Source organism: Panthera uncia (assembly GCF_023721935.1).
Source record: "Panthera uncia isolate 11264 chromosome D3 unlocalized genomic scaffold, Puncia_PCG_1.0 HiC_scaffold_8, whole genome shotgun sequence".
NCBI lineage: Eukaryota > Metazoa > Chordata > Mammalia > Carnivora > Felidae > Panthera > Panthera uncia.
Genome location: NW_026057586.1, coordinates 45265131 through 45282851, shown reverse-complemented (window position 1 = coordinate 45282851; position 17721 = coordinate 45265131). Strand labels below are relative to the sequence as shown.

Here is a 17721-nt window from a genome sequence, read left to right as displayed (position 1 = left end):
ATCTAATTTCTGGTTTTGGTTCAAGTCATGATCTCATGGTTTATGAGATTGAGCCGCACGTCGCAGGGCTCTGCACTGACAGCATGGAGCCTGCTTGGGATTCTCTCTTTCCCTCTCTCTGCCCCTTCCCAACTTGCACTTTCTCTCAAATAAATACATTAATTAAAAAAAAAAAAAATCAACCAATAAAACCATCCATATTTTAAAAAAGGGGAGGGATATGGTTTAATTAAATAAATTGTTAGATCCATATCATGAATGCTATTTTTAAAATGAGGTAGATCTACAAATACTGATAATAAAGAGGTGCAAAGAAATATACTACTATGATCACATATACAATTAAGTGCTAGGCTCATCTCAAGCACATCTGCTTGGTATAGCTCTTATCAGACAATAATCCACAATATAATAAGATAAATATAACACTCCCAGCTATGATAATACATATTCTTTGTCCTTCATATTTACATAATAAAAGTACTGAGATAAAAATTTCCCAGTACTCTAACAGCAAGCGTCCAGATTAGACCATTATCATTTGTAACTTATTACCTAAGTGAATCAGGACTTTCTTAATATTATTCAAACAAAACTAAAACCAGAAATAAATTGATGTGCCTAAAAGAGACAACTAATAAACTTATCTCAATTTTTTTGTTGTTGTTATTAAAAAAATACTTTTTAGGGGCACCTGGGTGGCTCAGTCAGTTAAGCATCCAACTCTTGATTTCATGATCTCACAGTTCGTGATTTCGAGCCCGTGTCAGGTGCTGCCTTTGACAGCACGGAGCCTGCTTGTGATTCTTTCTCTCTCCCTCTCTCTCTGCCCCTCCCCCACTCACACTCTCCCTCTCTCTCTCAAAATAAGTATTTTTTTAAAAAGCTTTTTATTCTGACCAACTAATTTCATACAAATTATGCAAACAATTCTGAATCAGAATTTGTATATGCATCATTTCACTTCACCTTCCTTATTAAGTAATTTCGTCAAAGGTCCCACATACAATAATCTACTGGGCCAAGATTTGGATCCAAGTCTAAAGAATTATCCACACAGAACTTGTGAAATACATGTTTTAGCAAAAAGTAATCTGTGAAAACTCTTTATATTTGAATGTGTAATTACTAAAATGATGTTAAATGAGAAAAACTACAAATATTAATGCCTGGGAATAAAAGCTGCAGATTCTACCAAATGTAACTGTTGGTCACTTTCAGAAAGCCTTGCTATTCTAACTTGACTTTTAATACTCTAATGAACATACCACTTGTTTTATTAAAGAGATATCTTTAAAGTACTAACTCTGTATTTCCAGGTCATCATGTAACATTTGGGTTTACTTCCTATTCACTGAAGAAACAGATCTTGCATGCCTACTTTGAGGCATTGTTCTAGGAACTAGAACAAAACAGATACACTTCCTCCATTTTTTTTTTTTTTTAATTCTAGTGAATTCAAGTATTTGAATTCCAGTGAAGTTTATGCTGTATATAGGAGTAAGCAGATCTAATTATGTAAGAGGATGGTGATTTACTTTGAATACAAGTCTTATTCTTAAAGTTCAAAGTAATAATCCCTGAACTTTTATCTGGATAATAGTGAAAATAACACAGGAAAGTTTATGCTGGATTGACTACAACATTTTGCCACCAGTATAAGAAACAACTTAAAAAGTTCCTAAACTTTTCATTTTATCTGGAAGTAGTAGACCCTCTAAGAGAACACGGAGAAAAATACTGTGCTATAGTAATAAACTTAGTTGCTAAATTAAAAAGTATTTCAGTCTTCTCAATTCACAGATATGTATAAAACTGCAAATCAACTACAAATCACCAATATCAATGCCATTATTACACATGCATTTTTTTTTTAAGTAAAAAAAAAACATTAACTGCTGAATTTTCTTTTACTAACCATGAACACAGTAATATACGATTAGTAAATTTAATGGGGTCAACTTTTTGTGTAGCTTTTTGAAAAGACATATTTTGTGTCGTTGGTCTGCAAGTTTTAGTTATAACAGTCTTTGTGCTGATTTGATTTAATTTTTCAGTAAAACATTTAAAAGCTAAAAACAGCTTTTAAAGAACTAATGAAGCTCAAAAGATTCTACAATTTCATTCCTAGAGATAGTACTTTTATTGTAACACTAGTACACAATGTGCCTTATTATACTAGAGCTAATAGTATAAATTAACAGAATACTTCTCTGCTTTTTTAAACAATCACAACGATAAATTATAAATGTCTATCTGTTCTTTGTATTAATTTCCATCAGACTCCTAAATTACAATGACAACATTTTTAGACAAGTTACTTCCCCCCCCCCTTAATTTCATTTTCAAAGCTGAGAGAGAAAGAAGGGAAGAAAAAGGGAAAAACAAAAGTCACTTCAAAGCTATCAGAATAAATGCATCTAGACTTTGATCTGTAACGTTCTGTTTAGAAAACTACTACCACATTATCAGTTAAAGCTCCCAAATATGTCACTTAAATAATAATTAATGTAATAGTAATTGCCTTTTAATTATTCTGTTTTAAAATAAAAATTCTCCACATTAGTCTTTTTCCATTTTTTTGTCACTTGACAGAAGTTTAATGTAAGAAATCCCACAAATGTTTCTTTTCCTTGACTAATTAACCCCATTATTTAAAAAATGGTAAGTAGATTTAACAGTTTTTCTAAGATCTCTTGATACAGAAATATGTATGTAGAAATACAGGGATAGCCAAAAGATTTCGATATTTTGATTTTAACTCAAAGAACAGCTAATAATATCTCAACAAATGTTAAAGAGTTCTGAAAGTTAAATTGTTTCCTTTTATAGGATTTTGATGTTTTCTAAGCATTTCTCAAAGAACTATTTAAAAAGTGGTCCCCTCTGATTTCTTCCACCTATTTCTCAAAACAAAACTTTTAATGTAAAACATGAAGCCTACTTTTAAAGCTAAGAAAATGTTTTATGTGCAATGAATATTAAAACTTTAAATAAAACTCATATAAAAATTTTTTTTCATCCAATAGATATCATAGAATTAAAATGTCGTACAAGGAACTCATAATTAAGAAAGTAGATATTCCTGCAAGCTCATATAACTTTCTCTCTTTTTTTGGCAGCTATAATTTTCTTTGGCATTCTTTGTATATGAAATATCAAAATTTAACTGATAAGTTTATTTGTCCTGAAGAGACTTTTAAAATACTGAAAAGTTCCTCACAGATTTCCATCGTATTGTTTTCTGAAAAATAACTTTTATTTCTTTAAGTCAGATCCCTACACAGAAAACAGACTATACAGAAAATGACTAGTAAGAAATTCATAAATTATGCAAACAAAGCAAAAAGCAATAGAACTACTATAGTAGAAAGAAAAACTATACATTAGTAATACAAATACAAAACGTGACATTTTTAAAAATAGTTGGTCCCAGATGCCTGGGAGGCTCAGTCGTTAAGCATTTGACTTTGGCTCAGGTCATGATCTCACAGTTCATGAGTTGGGGTGACCTCCAGCCTGCTTCGAGTAAAACATGAGCTCCGGGCAAGCCCCGTTTCTTTCTTTCTTTCTCTTTCTCTCTCTCTCTCTCTCTGCCCCTTGCTCACTTGTGCCTTCTCTGTCTCAAAAAAATAAATAAAAGGGGCGCCTGAATGGCTCAGCATCCAACTTCAGCTCAGGTCATGATCTCGCGGTTCATGGGTTCGAGCCCCATGTCAGGCTCTGTGCTGAGAACTCAGTCTGGAGCCTGCTTCAGATTCTGTGTCTCCCTCTCTCTCTACCCCTCCCCTACTCACACGCTGTCTCTCTCTCAAAAATAAAAACACATTACAAAAATTTTTTAAATAAATAACAAATAAAAAGAACAGTTGGTCCCTACGTTTAGAACAAAAAATTCTTACAAAAACCTCAATTCCTTTCTCCAAAAATCAGTTACTATTTTCTACATGCACATTGCTATATGCATTATTTTTTTGTTCTCCAAATCTTATAGCAACGTCCATTCTTGTAAACACCCTATCATTTTCTTAATTACAGTTTCTAAATAGTGTGCCATCATTACTGTAGATGCTGTGAGAATCATTACCAAATTTCTTGCTCTCTCTCTCCTGGTAACCAAACTGTATGGAGAAACCTCCGAACTCCCCTCTGACCTGCCACTGACTGGATCTTGCTGTTATTCTAAACCTTTAATTGACCTAATTTTATAAAAAAAAAAAAAAAAAGAAATTCCATCATGGGCACTAAACAACTTGAGGGGGACGGGAGAAATGGAGCAAGTGCCACTTTTGTGAAGCTACACTGATAATTTATTATATTGGCTCTCTTTGTTTTCAGTGTATCTCATCAAAAATATAAAAGCTTCTGTATTACTATTTAAGTGTTAGAATATATATTATTTCATCATAAGTAATTATCAACAAATTAACCTTAACTCCCTTTATCTGGGTGCACTTTTGTGCTTTGTTTTTCAAAATCAAAATCTAGAAAAATTTTTTGCAAATATGAATTCTATCTTACACTTAACCTCACATTTTGCAACTGAAATAGCTTTAGGCTGGCAATATGCCAAATGTTTTAGCAGGCAATTAGCAGAAGAGAGCGCCACTTACTGGTTTTTAGTTATTATTCACAACAATATTTAAAAAAGAAACATGATAATTTCATTCTCTGAGATTGGTAACAAACTTTAATAGACTTCACCCCATTCTAAGAATAGAAGAATACAGCAGCATCTCTACTGAAAACTCTAATAACAAATTACGTTAAAATTACCTCTTAATGCTGAAACACAACATCAGAAAACATTCATAAAAATCAAGGGAAATTCATATAAATTAACATATCCTTAATAAGTAAAAAAAAAAAAAAAAAAACCATCGAGTAAAAGTTTAACAGCTTATACTTGCTAAGATAAAATTATATTTTCTCAGCCTTCTAGCTCTAAACAAATGTTTGGCTATTCATCTATTAAAAAAATTTTTTTTAATAAAAATACAACAATCTCAAATGAACTGTCCAAAAGACATGAAATAAGCTTAAAAGCTAAATTAAGCAATTTAACTTCTAAATGCAAAAACAATTAAACTAGTGTCAAGTTCAATGTTCCTTTTTTATAGGAATGACCATTACTTACTTTAAACTGTATTTTCAAGAATCAGCTACCAACTTGAAATAACTGTTTTACTTTCAAAGGCTAACATAGCACTCTAGTGGAGAACGATATCAAGCTTATTTACCTTGGTTTGGTTGCATATTCATATTTGGTCTGGGGCCATAGCTTCCTATTGGCTGCCCTTGACTCATCGTCATCTGATTCTGTACTGGCACGCTCTGTGATGATGGCACAGAATGGTTGTAACCTCCCATGGATCCGTGGCTACTTGAAGGCATGTTCATGGAACTGTTTGTCATATTGAGTTGATTGGGTCCCGGTCCCTGAATAGGCATATGGTTAGGCCCTTTGAAGAAAAGTGGTCAGAACCAAATGTGAAAGTTAAAACACATGGTCTATTAAAAAGTACTTTAAAGAGCTTTTTATTTTCTTTTGCATACCATAACAATAGCAAACAATAACTTGAGTATTTAATCAACAGCAAGCAAAGTAAATGCATTACATGAATGAGAGCAAATACTGTGAGGTAGAACTTATTCCCATTTTATAGATTAAGAAACTAATGCTTTTAGAAGCCAGCAACATTCTGAAAAAGAAAAGCAATGATCAACTAGCTTTACAAGAGAGCAAACATATAAAGTGGAAGTAATTTTTTATTTTTATTTATTTATTTTTAAGTTTGAGAGAGAGCATGTGTGCATGAACGGGGTAGGGGCAGAGAGAGAGGGAACCCCAGGCAGACTCTGCCCGAAGAGCATAGAGCTCAACACAGAGCTCAATCTCATGAATCGTGAAACGATGATCTGAGCCGAAATCAAGAGTCAGACACTTAATGGACTGAACCACCCAGGTGCCTCTAAAGCTGAAGTAATGAAAAGTGTGTAGTACTAGCATATAAATGAATTAACAGGTCAATGGACCCAGAGCAGAGTCTAAAAACACACCCAAATTTCTAATTCTGTAAATGATAATAGTGGTGAAATTCAATAAATAGTGTGACAAATGAGTAGCCATCTGGAAAAAGTCCTACCACATTCCTTCCACCAAAAATAGTTCCAGATGAGTAAAATATTAAACATTAAAAAAGAAAATGAGGAAAAGAAACCATAAAAGAGAATTTTAAAAAGAACTTTTAAAAAATATTCTTGAAGTGGAACAGCCTTCTTGCATGCCAGAAAACCCAGAGCCATAAAAAACTGATAAACTAGACTAGACTACATAAAAATAAAAAATGTAAGTATGACTAAACCAGACAAAACGAAACTAAGTATTAAAAAGTAGGAAAAAATTTTTTACAAGACATATCACAGACTGAACTAATTACGTGAACATATAAAGTAAGTAAAAGACCACCAGCAGTTAAAAAAAAAAAAAAAAAAAAAAAAAAAAAAAAAGGCAGGGACAGGAATGATTAGTTCACACAAAAACTACCAAAGAGACATAAATATGAGAGGACTGCCTGCTTCATTTATAATAAAAAGGCCAATTAAAATTATGAGATCCTTTTTTCATTTTTCAGATTCTAAAGACCCAAAGTTTTGATCTCTGAAGAAAAGTAATTTCATACATTGTTGAGGTATATAAATATATAAATAAGTACTATTTTTATGTAGAGCAATTTGGCAATAACTACCATATTTTATTTAATTTTTTTAATGTTTATTTAGTTTTGAGAGAGACAGACAGATTGTGAGCAGAGAGAGAAGGAAACAGAATCGGAAGCAGGCTCCAGGTTCTGAGCTGTCAGCACAGAACCCGACGTGGGCTCGAACTCACAAGCCATGGGATCATGACCCGAGCCAAAGTCAGATGCTCAACCGACTGAACCACCCAGGTGCCCTGGCAATAACTACCATATTTTAAAATGCATATATCTTTCACACAGTAGTTGCAGTTCTAGGACTTTATCCTATAAATATACAGGTCTTCGTGTGCATACGTCCATGAATGCAAAACTGCATATGGATTTATTTACTTGTTTACTTACTTTTATTTTACAGGCATGTTCACATCAGCATAGTTTTTAATACCGGAAGATTAGACATGACCTGTATTTCATTATAAGGGAATAGTTCAAATAAATTAGGGGCATCCATGAAAAAGAATGAAATACAGCCACCAAAAGCATAAGGCAGCTCTTTATGTACTGAGTGGTCTCCAAAATATATTTTTATATACTTATGGTCTCTAAGATATATCTTTAAGAGGGAAAAATATTAAACATAATACTACATAATATATGCCACAACTTGTATTTTTTTTTTTAAGAGTAAGACAAAAGAAAAAGGAATGTGCATATGCATATGTTTTAGATACAGAGAATTATCTCTTGAAGGATACCCAGACACCAATGACTCTCTGGAACAAAGTATCTGGAGGTAAGGGCTGTATACTCTTTGGTACCTTTTGATTTTGGTACCAGAGACATACATTATCTTATTTTTTTTCAAATCAGTTAAACATTTTTAAAAAGGAATCTGAAACTGATGTTATCTGACCAAGATCAAAGAAGATATAAGTAGCTCTATGACTTAGATTTACAAAATAACAAAAAAACAACACAAAAATAGGAAACTGAAAGACTAGATACAAATTTGTGTGCGCAAAAAAGTTGGCTAAGCTCTATTAAGCAGGTTTTAAATAAAGGAAACATAAGTAACTGGACCAATTTCTCCTACACCTAACTAGAACACTCTATAAGAGACTATTTTGGAAGCTCTACAGTGTTCTGGACAACCTATGTCATAACTAGTTGAAAAATCTCTGGTTTATAAAGAATGTAACTACTCCAGATGGCCTTATACAAAAACCCAAATGTCACGTTAACAATAATTACATTGCTGTTCAAGTGCTTCTCTGGCCTTAAGCTTGAATTTATATGGAGAAGTCAAAATTCTACTTAACAGTACGACCATAAAAAGTCACAAAACTCCTAACTCGCACTACCCTTCCAGTTCTAAAAGCAACAGGTCCTGATGAGCTAAATGTGGACTCACCAGAAGTTTCCTCTTGACTACAACATAACAAGTAGTTAGAGGTCTTTATTCCTATTCCTCCCCTCCCATGGTGTGGGTCATGGGGGCCATGGACTGTGGCAAGCCACCAAAGGAAACAGAAGACAGCCACTGAAACAGCATCACCCTTCTACACGATCAATCGCACACCCATCTTCTATAAACCGGACTACCTGGCTTCTTTTGCTCTGTGTTCTCCTTACTTCATTTTCTACACCCACTGTCCCTGGATACCAATGCTACCAACCAACACAATCAGCTAAGACAAGACAATCCTAAAGATGCTAATTACTAATTTTACAAATGAATTGCTTCGTTATTTCATTTACTTTCATTATTGCTATCTGTATAATACTTTGTTAATGAAAATAGCCTTTGTCTTTAGAAAGTAAAAATATTCTCACATTAAATGAAGAAAACAACCCACCAAGAATTATGGGTATGGGTTGTAGCTATTGTTGCAAAAACAAAAGAGTTTAATGATACTTTTCAGATTAAAAGTTCAAATCAGCAAAAGGTAACTAATTAAGCATCCAACGGCCTGGAAGATACTCTAAATGGCTCCAAACTTAGAACGGAAAAATAGTAAAAGGAATAACTCATTATCTAAAACATCTGAAATTATTTTTCCTTTAAATTTGCTTTAATATCAATTTCCATATTTATATTATGCCATAAACATATATATTTGTAAAAATTTATACTCAGCTTCAATAGTATCAATGTGGAAATACTAAATATATTACATTAGCACTTTACAGATTGTTTTCTTTCTTTTCCTCATGTGTTTTTTCCAGCAATACTGTTTCTGAGACCAGTAAGTTTTTAAGTAAATACAAAACCCAAGGAAATGTTATAATACCTTTATAATCTATAAAGAGATTTTAATTCTTAAGTCATGGCGCAATGCCTTTTTTTTCCAAAAAGCTTCTAAAGCCAGCTGTATTGCATAGTTTCAGACAGACTAAATTTAGCCAGTTCTGTTCATCAGAGGAATGCTGTGTGTCAGCTACATCAAAGCCCAAGGGCAGCCTGATAAACACTGAATACAGGTCACGTAGCTCTGTAGCTAACAAACTCTAAGAGAGCTTGTACTCGGGGGCATTCAAAGCAGTTTTGTCATCAACAATCTAGTATCCCTTGAGCCCCCATGTCGTTTCAGTTGCTAAGCAACTCTGGTGTTAATGTCTTAGAGGAGAAAAACTTACCAGGCATCTGGCCGTTCATCTGGTTCTGCATGTGTGGTGCAGGAGGACCCCCACCTACCATTCCATCTGAAGGCATGTTGTGAGAGCGTGGAGGTGGGGGAGGGCCGCTCTGATTCATCCCTCCAGGACCCATAGGCATATTCTGTGTGGGTGGCTGAAAGAAGACAGTTTAGTAAAACAAGAGAAACAGTTAGACTAATATATTAAAGATGCATGTAACAGTTGCCTGTACTATTAAACTAAATAGGAACAAAAACACAAATACATTTCAACTTATTCTAATGCATTTTAATAACAAATTATTTACATCAAATTTAATATGACCCCCAAACTTAACAAGATCATTAGTGTGAAGATACCTTCTGACCACCTCAGACCAAAAGAACACCACAATTAAAGTATATTTTACTTTATAAAATCTCAATAGTGAAAATAAATTTTTTAAATATTCTATACCAAAATTCACATTTGTTTATATACAAGGATTTTAATGTGTTCACTGTTGTTACTTAAATTATGTTTTAAAAATTAAGTTTCCTTTCATTATTAATATATTTAGACATATTTACTATTAATGATGGATTTTACCTGAAAAGTCACTGTAACAAAAATTTATAAAAGGACAGGAAGCCCCTAAATATGATATACTTTGTACTGTTCGAGGGGGAAATAAATTTTGGCAAGGGAATGTTTTAAACTACGAAGACTCAGTTCAGTCCAACATTTTTGTGCCGACGACTCCTATAGATCGGAAACATTACTGATGGCCTCCAAGGGTACAGAGACAGCTGCCTCAAAAGGATGCCTTTGGCAAATTTCCTAATGAAAGTGTGAAGAAAATCACTGACTAACCTTGAGAGTTCACAAAAGGGCGAAAGGAAAAACACAGATACAAGGTGGTCTGCAACACCTGGTTCCCTTCTTGGGGATATTTTGGTGAAGAAAGCAAATGGTTAGTTTCTTTCCAAATCCCCATTTTTAAGCCTACAGGAGGAGAAGGAGCTATTATTTACAGATCTATTTCTGCCTTCTTTCTCTACCTCTCTATGTTCTAAAAACATAATGTTGGCTCCCATACTTCAGTCATTCTCTTCCTCCCACATTTTTTTAAGTTTATTTATTTAATTTGATAAAGAGTGCAAGTGGGGAGGGGCAGAGAGAGGGAGACAGAGAATCCCAAGCAGGCTCTGAGCGCTGCTAGCACAGAGCCCAACACAGGGCTCAATCCCACAAACCGTGAGATCATGACCTGAGCCAAAACCAAAAGTTGGACACTCAACAACTAAGCCACTCGGGTGTCCTTCTCCCACATTTTTACATGGCTACTTAGTTACTGTTTCTGTACCATCTCGATTTTGTGAACACAATCCTCTCTGATACCCTTAACCGATAAAACACTGTCTTGTAGTCATCACACGTAAATACTCAAATCGCCAACCATTTAACATCACCAACATTTACACAAATAACCAAGTACAACTCTAATAGCACCCATTTAAAATTCACAGTCTTGGAGTGCCTGGATGGCTCAGTCAGTTGAGCATCCAACTCTTAATTTCAGCTCAGGTCATGATCCTAGGGCTGTGGGATCGGGCCCAGGAGGGGGCCCCACATCAGGCTTTGTACTGAGCATGGAGCTTATGTAAGATTCTCTCTTTCCCTCTGCCCCTCTCTCCCACTCATGCTCTCTTTCTAAAATAAATAAAATTCAAAAACAAATTTAAAAACAAATAAGTAAATAAATAGAATTCAGAGTCTTAGTTCCTTTACTACTAAATCTAGAAAATAACTGCTCTTTATTAAATATTTTTTCTTCAATTCTCATTTTAAATTCTTTATCCACTTCAGATTCTTTAAACACTTAATAACTTCATTCAGAATTTTTAAAAATTGCCAAACATCAACTCAGTGTCACATATCTTACTTTGAAATGATCCTTTACTATCCTTCAAATATGGCTGACTGTGACCTTCTTCTCATTTGAAAATAAAAATCCCGCCTTCTATATTCTTGTCCAAATTCTCTGCTGAAAATGTATGTTCTCACTCTCAATAGGTAAGAGCTTTCTCATTTTCTTGCGACGCACTTAATGAAACATCAGTATTCACGGCTCCCATCGTAACAGAGTAGCTTCTATCAAACTAACCCATTTGCCAATAAAAGTTATAAAATCTACACAAATGTAAAAATTGTTTGAAGGCACTGAAGAGCAATCTACACAGAGAGAAACAGGAGGGGCTACAACTCTTGAAAGAAGGGAAGCACAGAAGATCAGCTCCTCCAAACACCTTGGCTTTTTCCCTAACTTTGCTGTGTAACAAGAAAACAGAGCCCGAGCAGAGGCGGCAGCCCTACTGGACTGAGAAGGAGGAGGAATTCTGGACTATCAGAAAGCTAGAACCTGAAGAACAAAATCCCAGAGTGGAAGAACCACAAACAGGATGAAAATTCACAAAAACTAGCATAGAACAGCAGTTAAGAGGCTAACGAGCTGAGCAGAAATTTCAGCTTCTGCCCAGGGCTAGGGAAACAAAAGACTGGCAGTAGTCCCTACCAAGTCAGAAAGGCCTTTGTAAATAACGCAAGCTCTCTGTTGAGACTTCAAAAAAGGCTCTTCTTAGATTAAGGTCAAAACAACTACATCAGCCCTAACAACTCTTATAGACAACGCTCAGTACTCAAGGTACTCTAAGTACTTCACCTTCCAAAGGAAGACTTAACTCTCTTTGGAATTAGATAACACCAAGTAGAGCTCCACAACTGTTCATTCATAAGTCTGGCATTCAATGAAAAGTTACAAAGCATTCCAAAAACAAGAATAAACGGACAATACTCATTAGGATGGCTATAATTTTTTTTTAAAACCACAGAAAGTAACAAGGGTTGGCAAGAATGTGGAAAAAATGAAACTCATACATGCTGGCAGGATTGTAAGGGGTGCAGCCACTATGGAAAACAATTTGGCAATTCCTCAAAAAGTTAAACAGAGAGTTACCATATGACACAGCAACCCCACTTCTGGTATAGACCCAAGAGAACTGACGACACACAGTCACACAAAACTTGCACACAAATGTCATGGTAGCATTATTCATAATAGCCAAACAAACAAAAAAAACCAAAAAACTCAGAAACAACTCAAATGTCTATTAAATGATAAACAAAAACATTCATACAATGGAATACTATTCAGCCACAAATGAAATGAAGTATCAATACTTCAACATACTTCAACATACAACATAGATGAATCTTGAAAACATTATGCTAAGTGAAAGAAGTCAGACTCAAAAGGCCACACATCTGTATAATTCCATTTATATGAAATATCCAAAATAGGTAAATCCAGAGAGAAAGAATGTAGACTAATTAGATGTTACCAGGGAATGGACAGAGGGAAAACTAGGATTGAATGCCCACATTTATGAGGTTTCTTTTTGAGTTGATGAAAATGTTTTGGAATTAGTGGTGATGGTCGGATAGCACTATGAATATACTAAAAACCAATGAATTGTATTCTTCAAAAAGTTAAAATGGTGAATTTCATGTTATGTGAATTTTATCTCAAATTTTTGTAAAAAAAAAAAAAAAAAAAAGAATAGATGAACAACTAAAAGAAATAACAGAACACAGAAAAAGACACCCAGGTCATTCATATTTTGGAGTTATCTGAGAGACCTTAAAATAACCGACTGATATGCTCAGTGGTTAAAAAAGAAAAAGGATAGACGGAGAATTTCAGCAAAGTACTAGAATTCTTAGAAAAGTCAAATGGAAATTCCGAACTGGAATATACAATCAATGAAATTAAGAACTCACTAGTTTAGAAACAGCAAAATAGAAGATTGGTAAACTGAAAGAAATGTATAAAAAAGATGACACACCAAGAAACATAAAGGCACGAACATTAAAAAAATAAAAGCATAAAGACATGTACAACATGCTACAATGGTTTAACACACATCTAACTGGAGTTAGAAAAGCAGAGTAAATGAATCTTAGGCAATATTTGAAAAATACCAGTCAAAAATTTTCCAAAGCTAACACAAGTCTCTAAGCAGACATGCAAAGTTCTATAAACCTCACCAGAATATGAAGAAAACGATACCCGAGTCAAAGTCTTAAAAACCAAAGTCAGAGAAAATCTTAAAAGTAGTCAGAAAAAATAAGACACATTATCTTTAGGAGAAGGACAAGACTTTTTTTTTATCAGAAATAAGGATAACGACATTTTTTTTTATCAGAAATAAATGAAATAGAAGACAATAAAATGACATCTTTAAAATGTTAAGACAAAACAAGAAAATAAAATAAACCAACCAATCTGGAGTTCTATAAGAGAAAATATCTTCTGACATGAAGATGCATTAGTAAGAGCTTCAAATAAACAAAAGCTGAGAGAACTTGTTACAGATGAAGGGAATTCATCAAGCTAAAGAAAAATAACCCCAGATGGCAGCACAGAAGTAGAGGACTTAATACAGAGAAGTGGAAAGGTAAGTGTTTAGACAAATACAAATTAACATTGATATTTAGAATAATTGTAACAAAGGCTTATATGGTTTAAACAGACATAAAAGTATAAAATATATGACAGAACTAACACAAAAGACAAAGACAAAAAGGAATAAGTTAAGTACACTGTTCTAAGTCTCTTGCATTTTTCAGCAAGTGCTAAAAGTACAAATTTAGACTGGAATCTTTATAAATCCAAAATGTACACTGTAATTTCATATGCAACTACTTAAAAATGCATACACATATAAAAATGTACAGCTAAAAAACTAGTAGAGAGGAAAAAATAATGCTTGATTAGTTCAAAGAAAGGCAAGGAAGAGACCAATAGAAAACTAATACCAGGCTGATATTCTCAAATCCTATTATATCATGTTCTGCATTAAATGTATCTGGACCCAACATTTCACTTAGATAACAAATATTATCAGATTGGATTTTTAAAACACCCAACTATATTCTGTTTACAAAAGATCCACTTTAAGGACATACACATGTTAAAAGAAAAAGATACTATGCAAACACTAATAAAAGTAGGTGATATCATTATATTTATATCAGACAGTTGACTTAAATCAAAAAACACTACTCAAAATACTAGAGGAATACTTCATTATGATAAAAGGATCAGTTCAACAGGAATATGTAACAATCATAAATTTCTATACGTCCTGTAACACCGCTTCAAAGTCTATAAAGCAAAAGTTAACAGAACCAAAAGGAAAAACAGAATAACACACTTCTACTAGTAATTGGTAGAATAATGAGACCAAAACAAAAATGAAAAACCCTAAGAATATAAAAGATGTGAAATCACGGCTTTTAACTCAATTAGTATATGTAAAATACTATACACAGCACCTGCATAATATACATTCTTCCCAAGTACTCATGACATAGACCAAACTAGACCATATAAAGGGCCATAGAGCAAGTCAACAAATAACAAAAGATTGAAATAATATAGAGTATGTTTTCTGAGCACAGTGGAATTGAACTAGAAATCAATAACAGAAAGCTAATAACCTATTACTCAATGAAGAAATCACAAAAAAAATTTCAAAATACTTTTAACTGAAAGATAATGAAAATGCAACATCAAAATCTGTGAGATGCAGTTAAAGCTATGCTAAAAAGACAATTTGTAGCTTTAAAATGCATATTTATAATGCATGTTTAAGAAAAGTAAAAAAAATAATGATAAAAGCTTCCACTTCAAGCAGCTAGGAAAAGACAGCATATCAAATCCAAAGTAGTACAATGAAGGAAGTAACATAGATGGATACAAAACTACAAATCATATGAATTCTTCCAGAGAACACAAAAAGGAGAACAATTCCCAATTCTTTTATGAGGTCACCAAACCTATGATATCAAAACCTAACAGGGACATTACTAGAAAGACATCTACAAGCCAAACTTTCTCATGAACAAAAATCCTAACAAAATTTTAGCATACCATGAAACTCAGACTGTATTAAAAAGATGATGCATTATATAAACAATGGACTTGGTTATATAAGAATGCAAGCTGATTTAACTTCTGGAAATTAATCCTTGTAACTCACAAAATTACCAAAATAACATCCATATAATTATCTCAATATATAAAGGAATATTATTTGATAAAATTCAATACCTACTCATAATACAAACTTTTAAAAATTAAGACTAGAGGAGCATTCCTAATCCAATAAATCTAATTTACAAAAATTTATTATCTTACTGATGAAATATTGGAGTCTTTGAATTCAGGAATAAGAGTATCCATTAACACCATATCTATTCAACATAATAAATAAACCCATAAACAAATCAATGGCATTAAGAATAAAGTTAAAAAAAAGTAAAAAAAAATTGGAAAAGACACATAATTGTCATTATTCACATTTGACATGATTGAGTGCACAGAAAGCCAAGAGAATCTGTAACAAATTATTAGAATAATTGTACACAAGATCAATATATAAAAATCAACTGTATTTTCTATATATTTCCAACAAACTAGAAAATGAACTTTTAATAATAACAGCATACATAATAGCATCAAAAAATTCAATAACTAGGAATGAATCTAGAAAGATGTGCAATAGCTCTACAATACAACAATGCTGAAAGAAATTAAACGCTTACTAAATGGAGGGATATACCATTTTTATTGACTAGAAGGCTCAATATAGTGAAGATACCAGTTTCCCCAATGCTGACCTAGAAATTCCATGCAATCTCAATCACAATCCCAGGAGGCTTTTTGAAGAAAACTCACAAGCTTATTCTAGAATTTATATGGAAATGCACAGAAATTAGAATAGCCAGGATACTCTTGAAAAAGACCACCACAAACTGCTATACTAATTTGAGATATGTTGTTAGTATAAGGATAAATAAATACACCAACAGTAGTGAGAAATAGATCCACACATACAGTTACCGTACTTATAACAAAACAACTTATATTCAATGGGTAAAAAATGATATTTTCAATCAATGGTACTGTATCAGTTGAATATTATATGAACAAAAATGAACCTTGACTCGTAGACTCAGATCATACACAAATTTAATTTGCAATGGATCATGGATTAAGAAAAAAACGTTTAGAAGAAAACAGAAGCATATCTTCATGACCTTGATACAACAAACTATTTCTCAAGATACAGAAAGAAAACAAAGATTGATAAATTGGATTTCATTTCAGTTAGAAACTCTGTTCATATAAACACACCATAAAGAGAATAAAAAGACAATTTTCAAAATGAGAGAAGACAGCAAAGTGAAGAAAACAATTAACAGAATTTAGAAAAAAGGCAACCTATGGAATGAAAAGACATTTGCAAATGACATATCCGATAAAGGTTTAGTATCTAAAATACATAAACAACTTACAAACCTCAACACCCAAAAAGCAAATAATCCAATTAAAAAATGAGTAGAAGACATGAACAGACATTTCTCCAAACAAGATACACAGATGGCCAACACACATGAAAAGATGCTCAACATCACTCATCATGAGGAAAATACAAATCAAAACTACAATGCAGTACCACCTCACACCTGTCAGAATGGCTAAAATCAACAACAATGAGGTGTTGCCAAGGATGTGGAGGAAAATGAACCCTCCTGCACTGTTGGTGGGAATGCAAACTGGTGCAGCCACTTTGGAAAACAATATGGAGGTTGCTCAAAAGGTTAAAAATAGAACTACCCTAGATCTAGCAATACTACTGGGTATTTACCCTAAGAATACAAAAACAAACAGAAACCCATGGGGAGGGGAAGGAAAAAAAAAAAAAAAAAGAGGTTAGAGTGGGAGAGAGCCAAAGCTTAAGAGACTCTTAAAAACTGAGAACAAACTGATGGTTGATGGGGGGTGGGAGGGAGGTGAGGGTAGGTGATGGGTATTGAAGAGGGCATCTTTTGGGATGAGCACTGGGTGTTGTATGGAAACCAATTTGACAATAAATTTCATATATTAAAAAAAACAAAAACAAAAACACGAATTCAAAGGGATACATGCACCCTGATGTTTACAGCAGCATTATTTACCATAGCCAAGATACAGAAGCAGCACAAGTGTCCATCAACTGATGCATGGATAAAGAAGATGCATGGATAAAGAAGATACATATAATGAAATATTATTCAGCCGTTAAAAAAAAAAATGAAATCTTGCCAGCTGCAAAGACATAGGTAGAGCTGGAGAGCATAATGGTAATCAAGATAAGTCAGTCAGATAAAGACAAATACCATATGATTTCACTCATATGTGGAATTTAAGAAACAAAAACAAATGAGCACAGGGTGAAAAAGAAAACAAACCAAGAAACAGACTCTTAACTACAGAGAAGTGATGGTTACCAGAGAG

At 33.4% G+C, this 17721-nt stretch overlaps 1 protein-coding gene across 8 annotated transcripts in view; it reads right to left on the bottom strand.

Moving 5' to 3' along the window:
- Window positions 1-17721, bottom strand: part of SS18 (SS18 subunit of BAF chromatin remodeling complex) — a 92388-nt gene that overhangs the window by 41643 nt on the left and 33024 nt on the right. For all 8 annotated transcript variants that reach the window (XM_049620329.1, XM_049620330.1, XM_049620322.1 and 5 more), the window contains 2 exons: window positions 9339-9492; window positions 5241-5462 (listed from right to left, as the gene is read on the bottom strand). In XM_049620329.1, the coding sequence (XP_049476286.1) occupies window positions 5241-5462; window positions 9339-9492 (376 nt within the window). The remainder of the gene's footprint in view (window positions 1-5240; window positions 5463-9338; window positions 9493-17721) is intronic.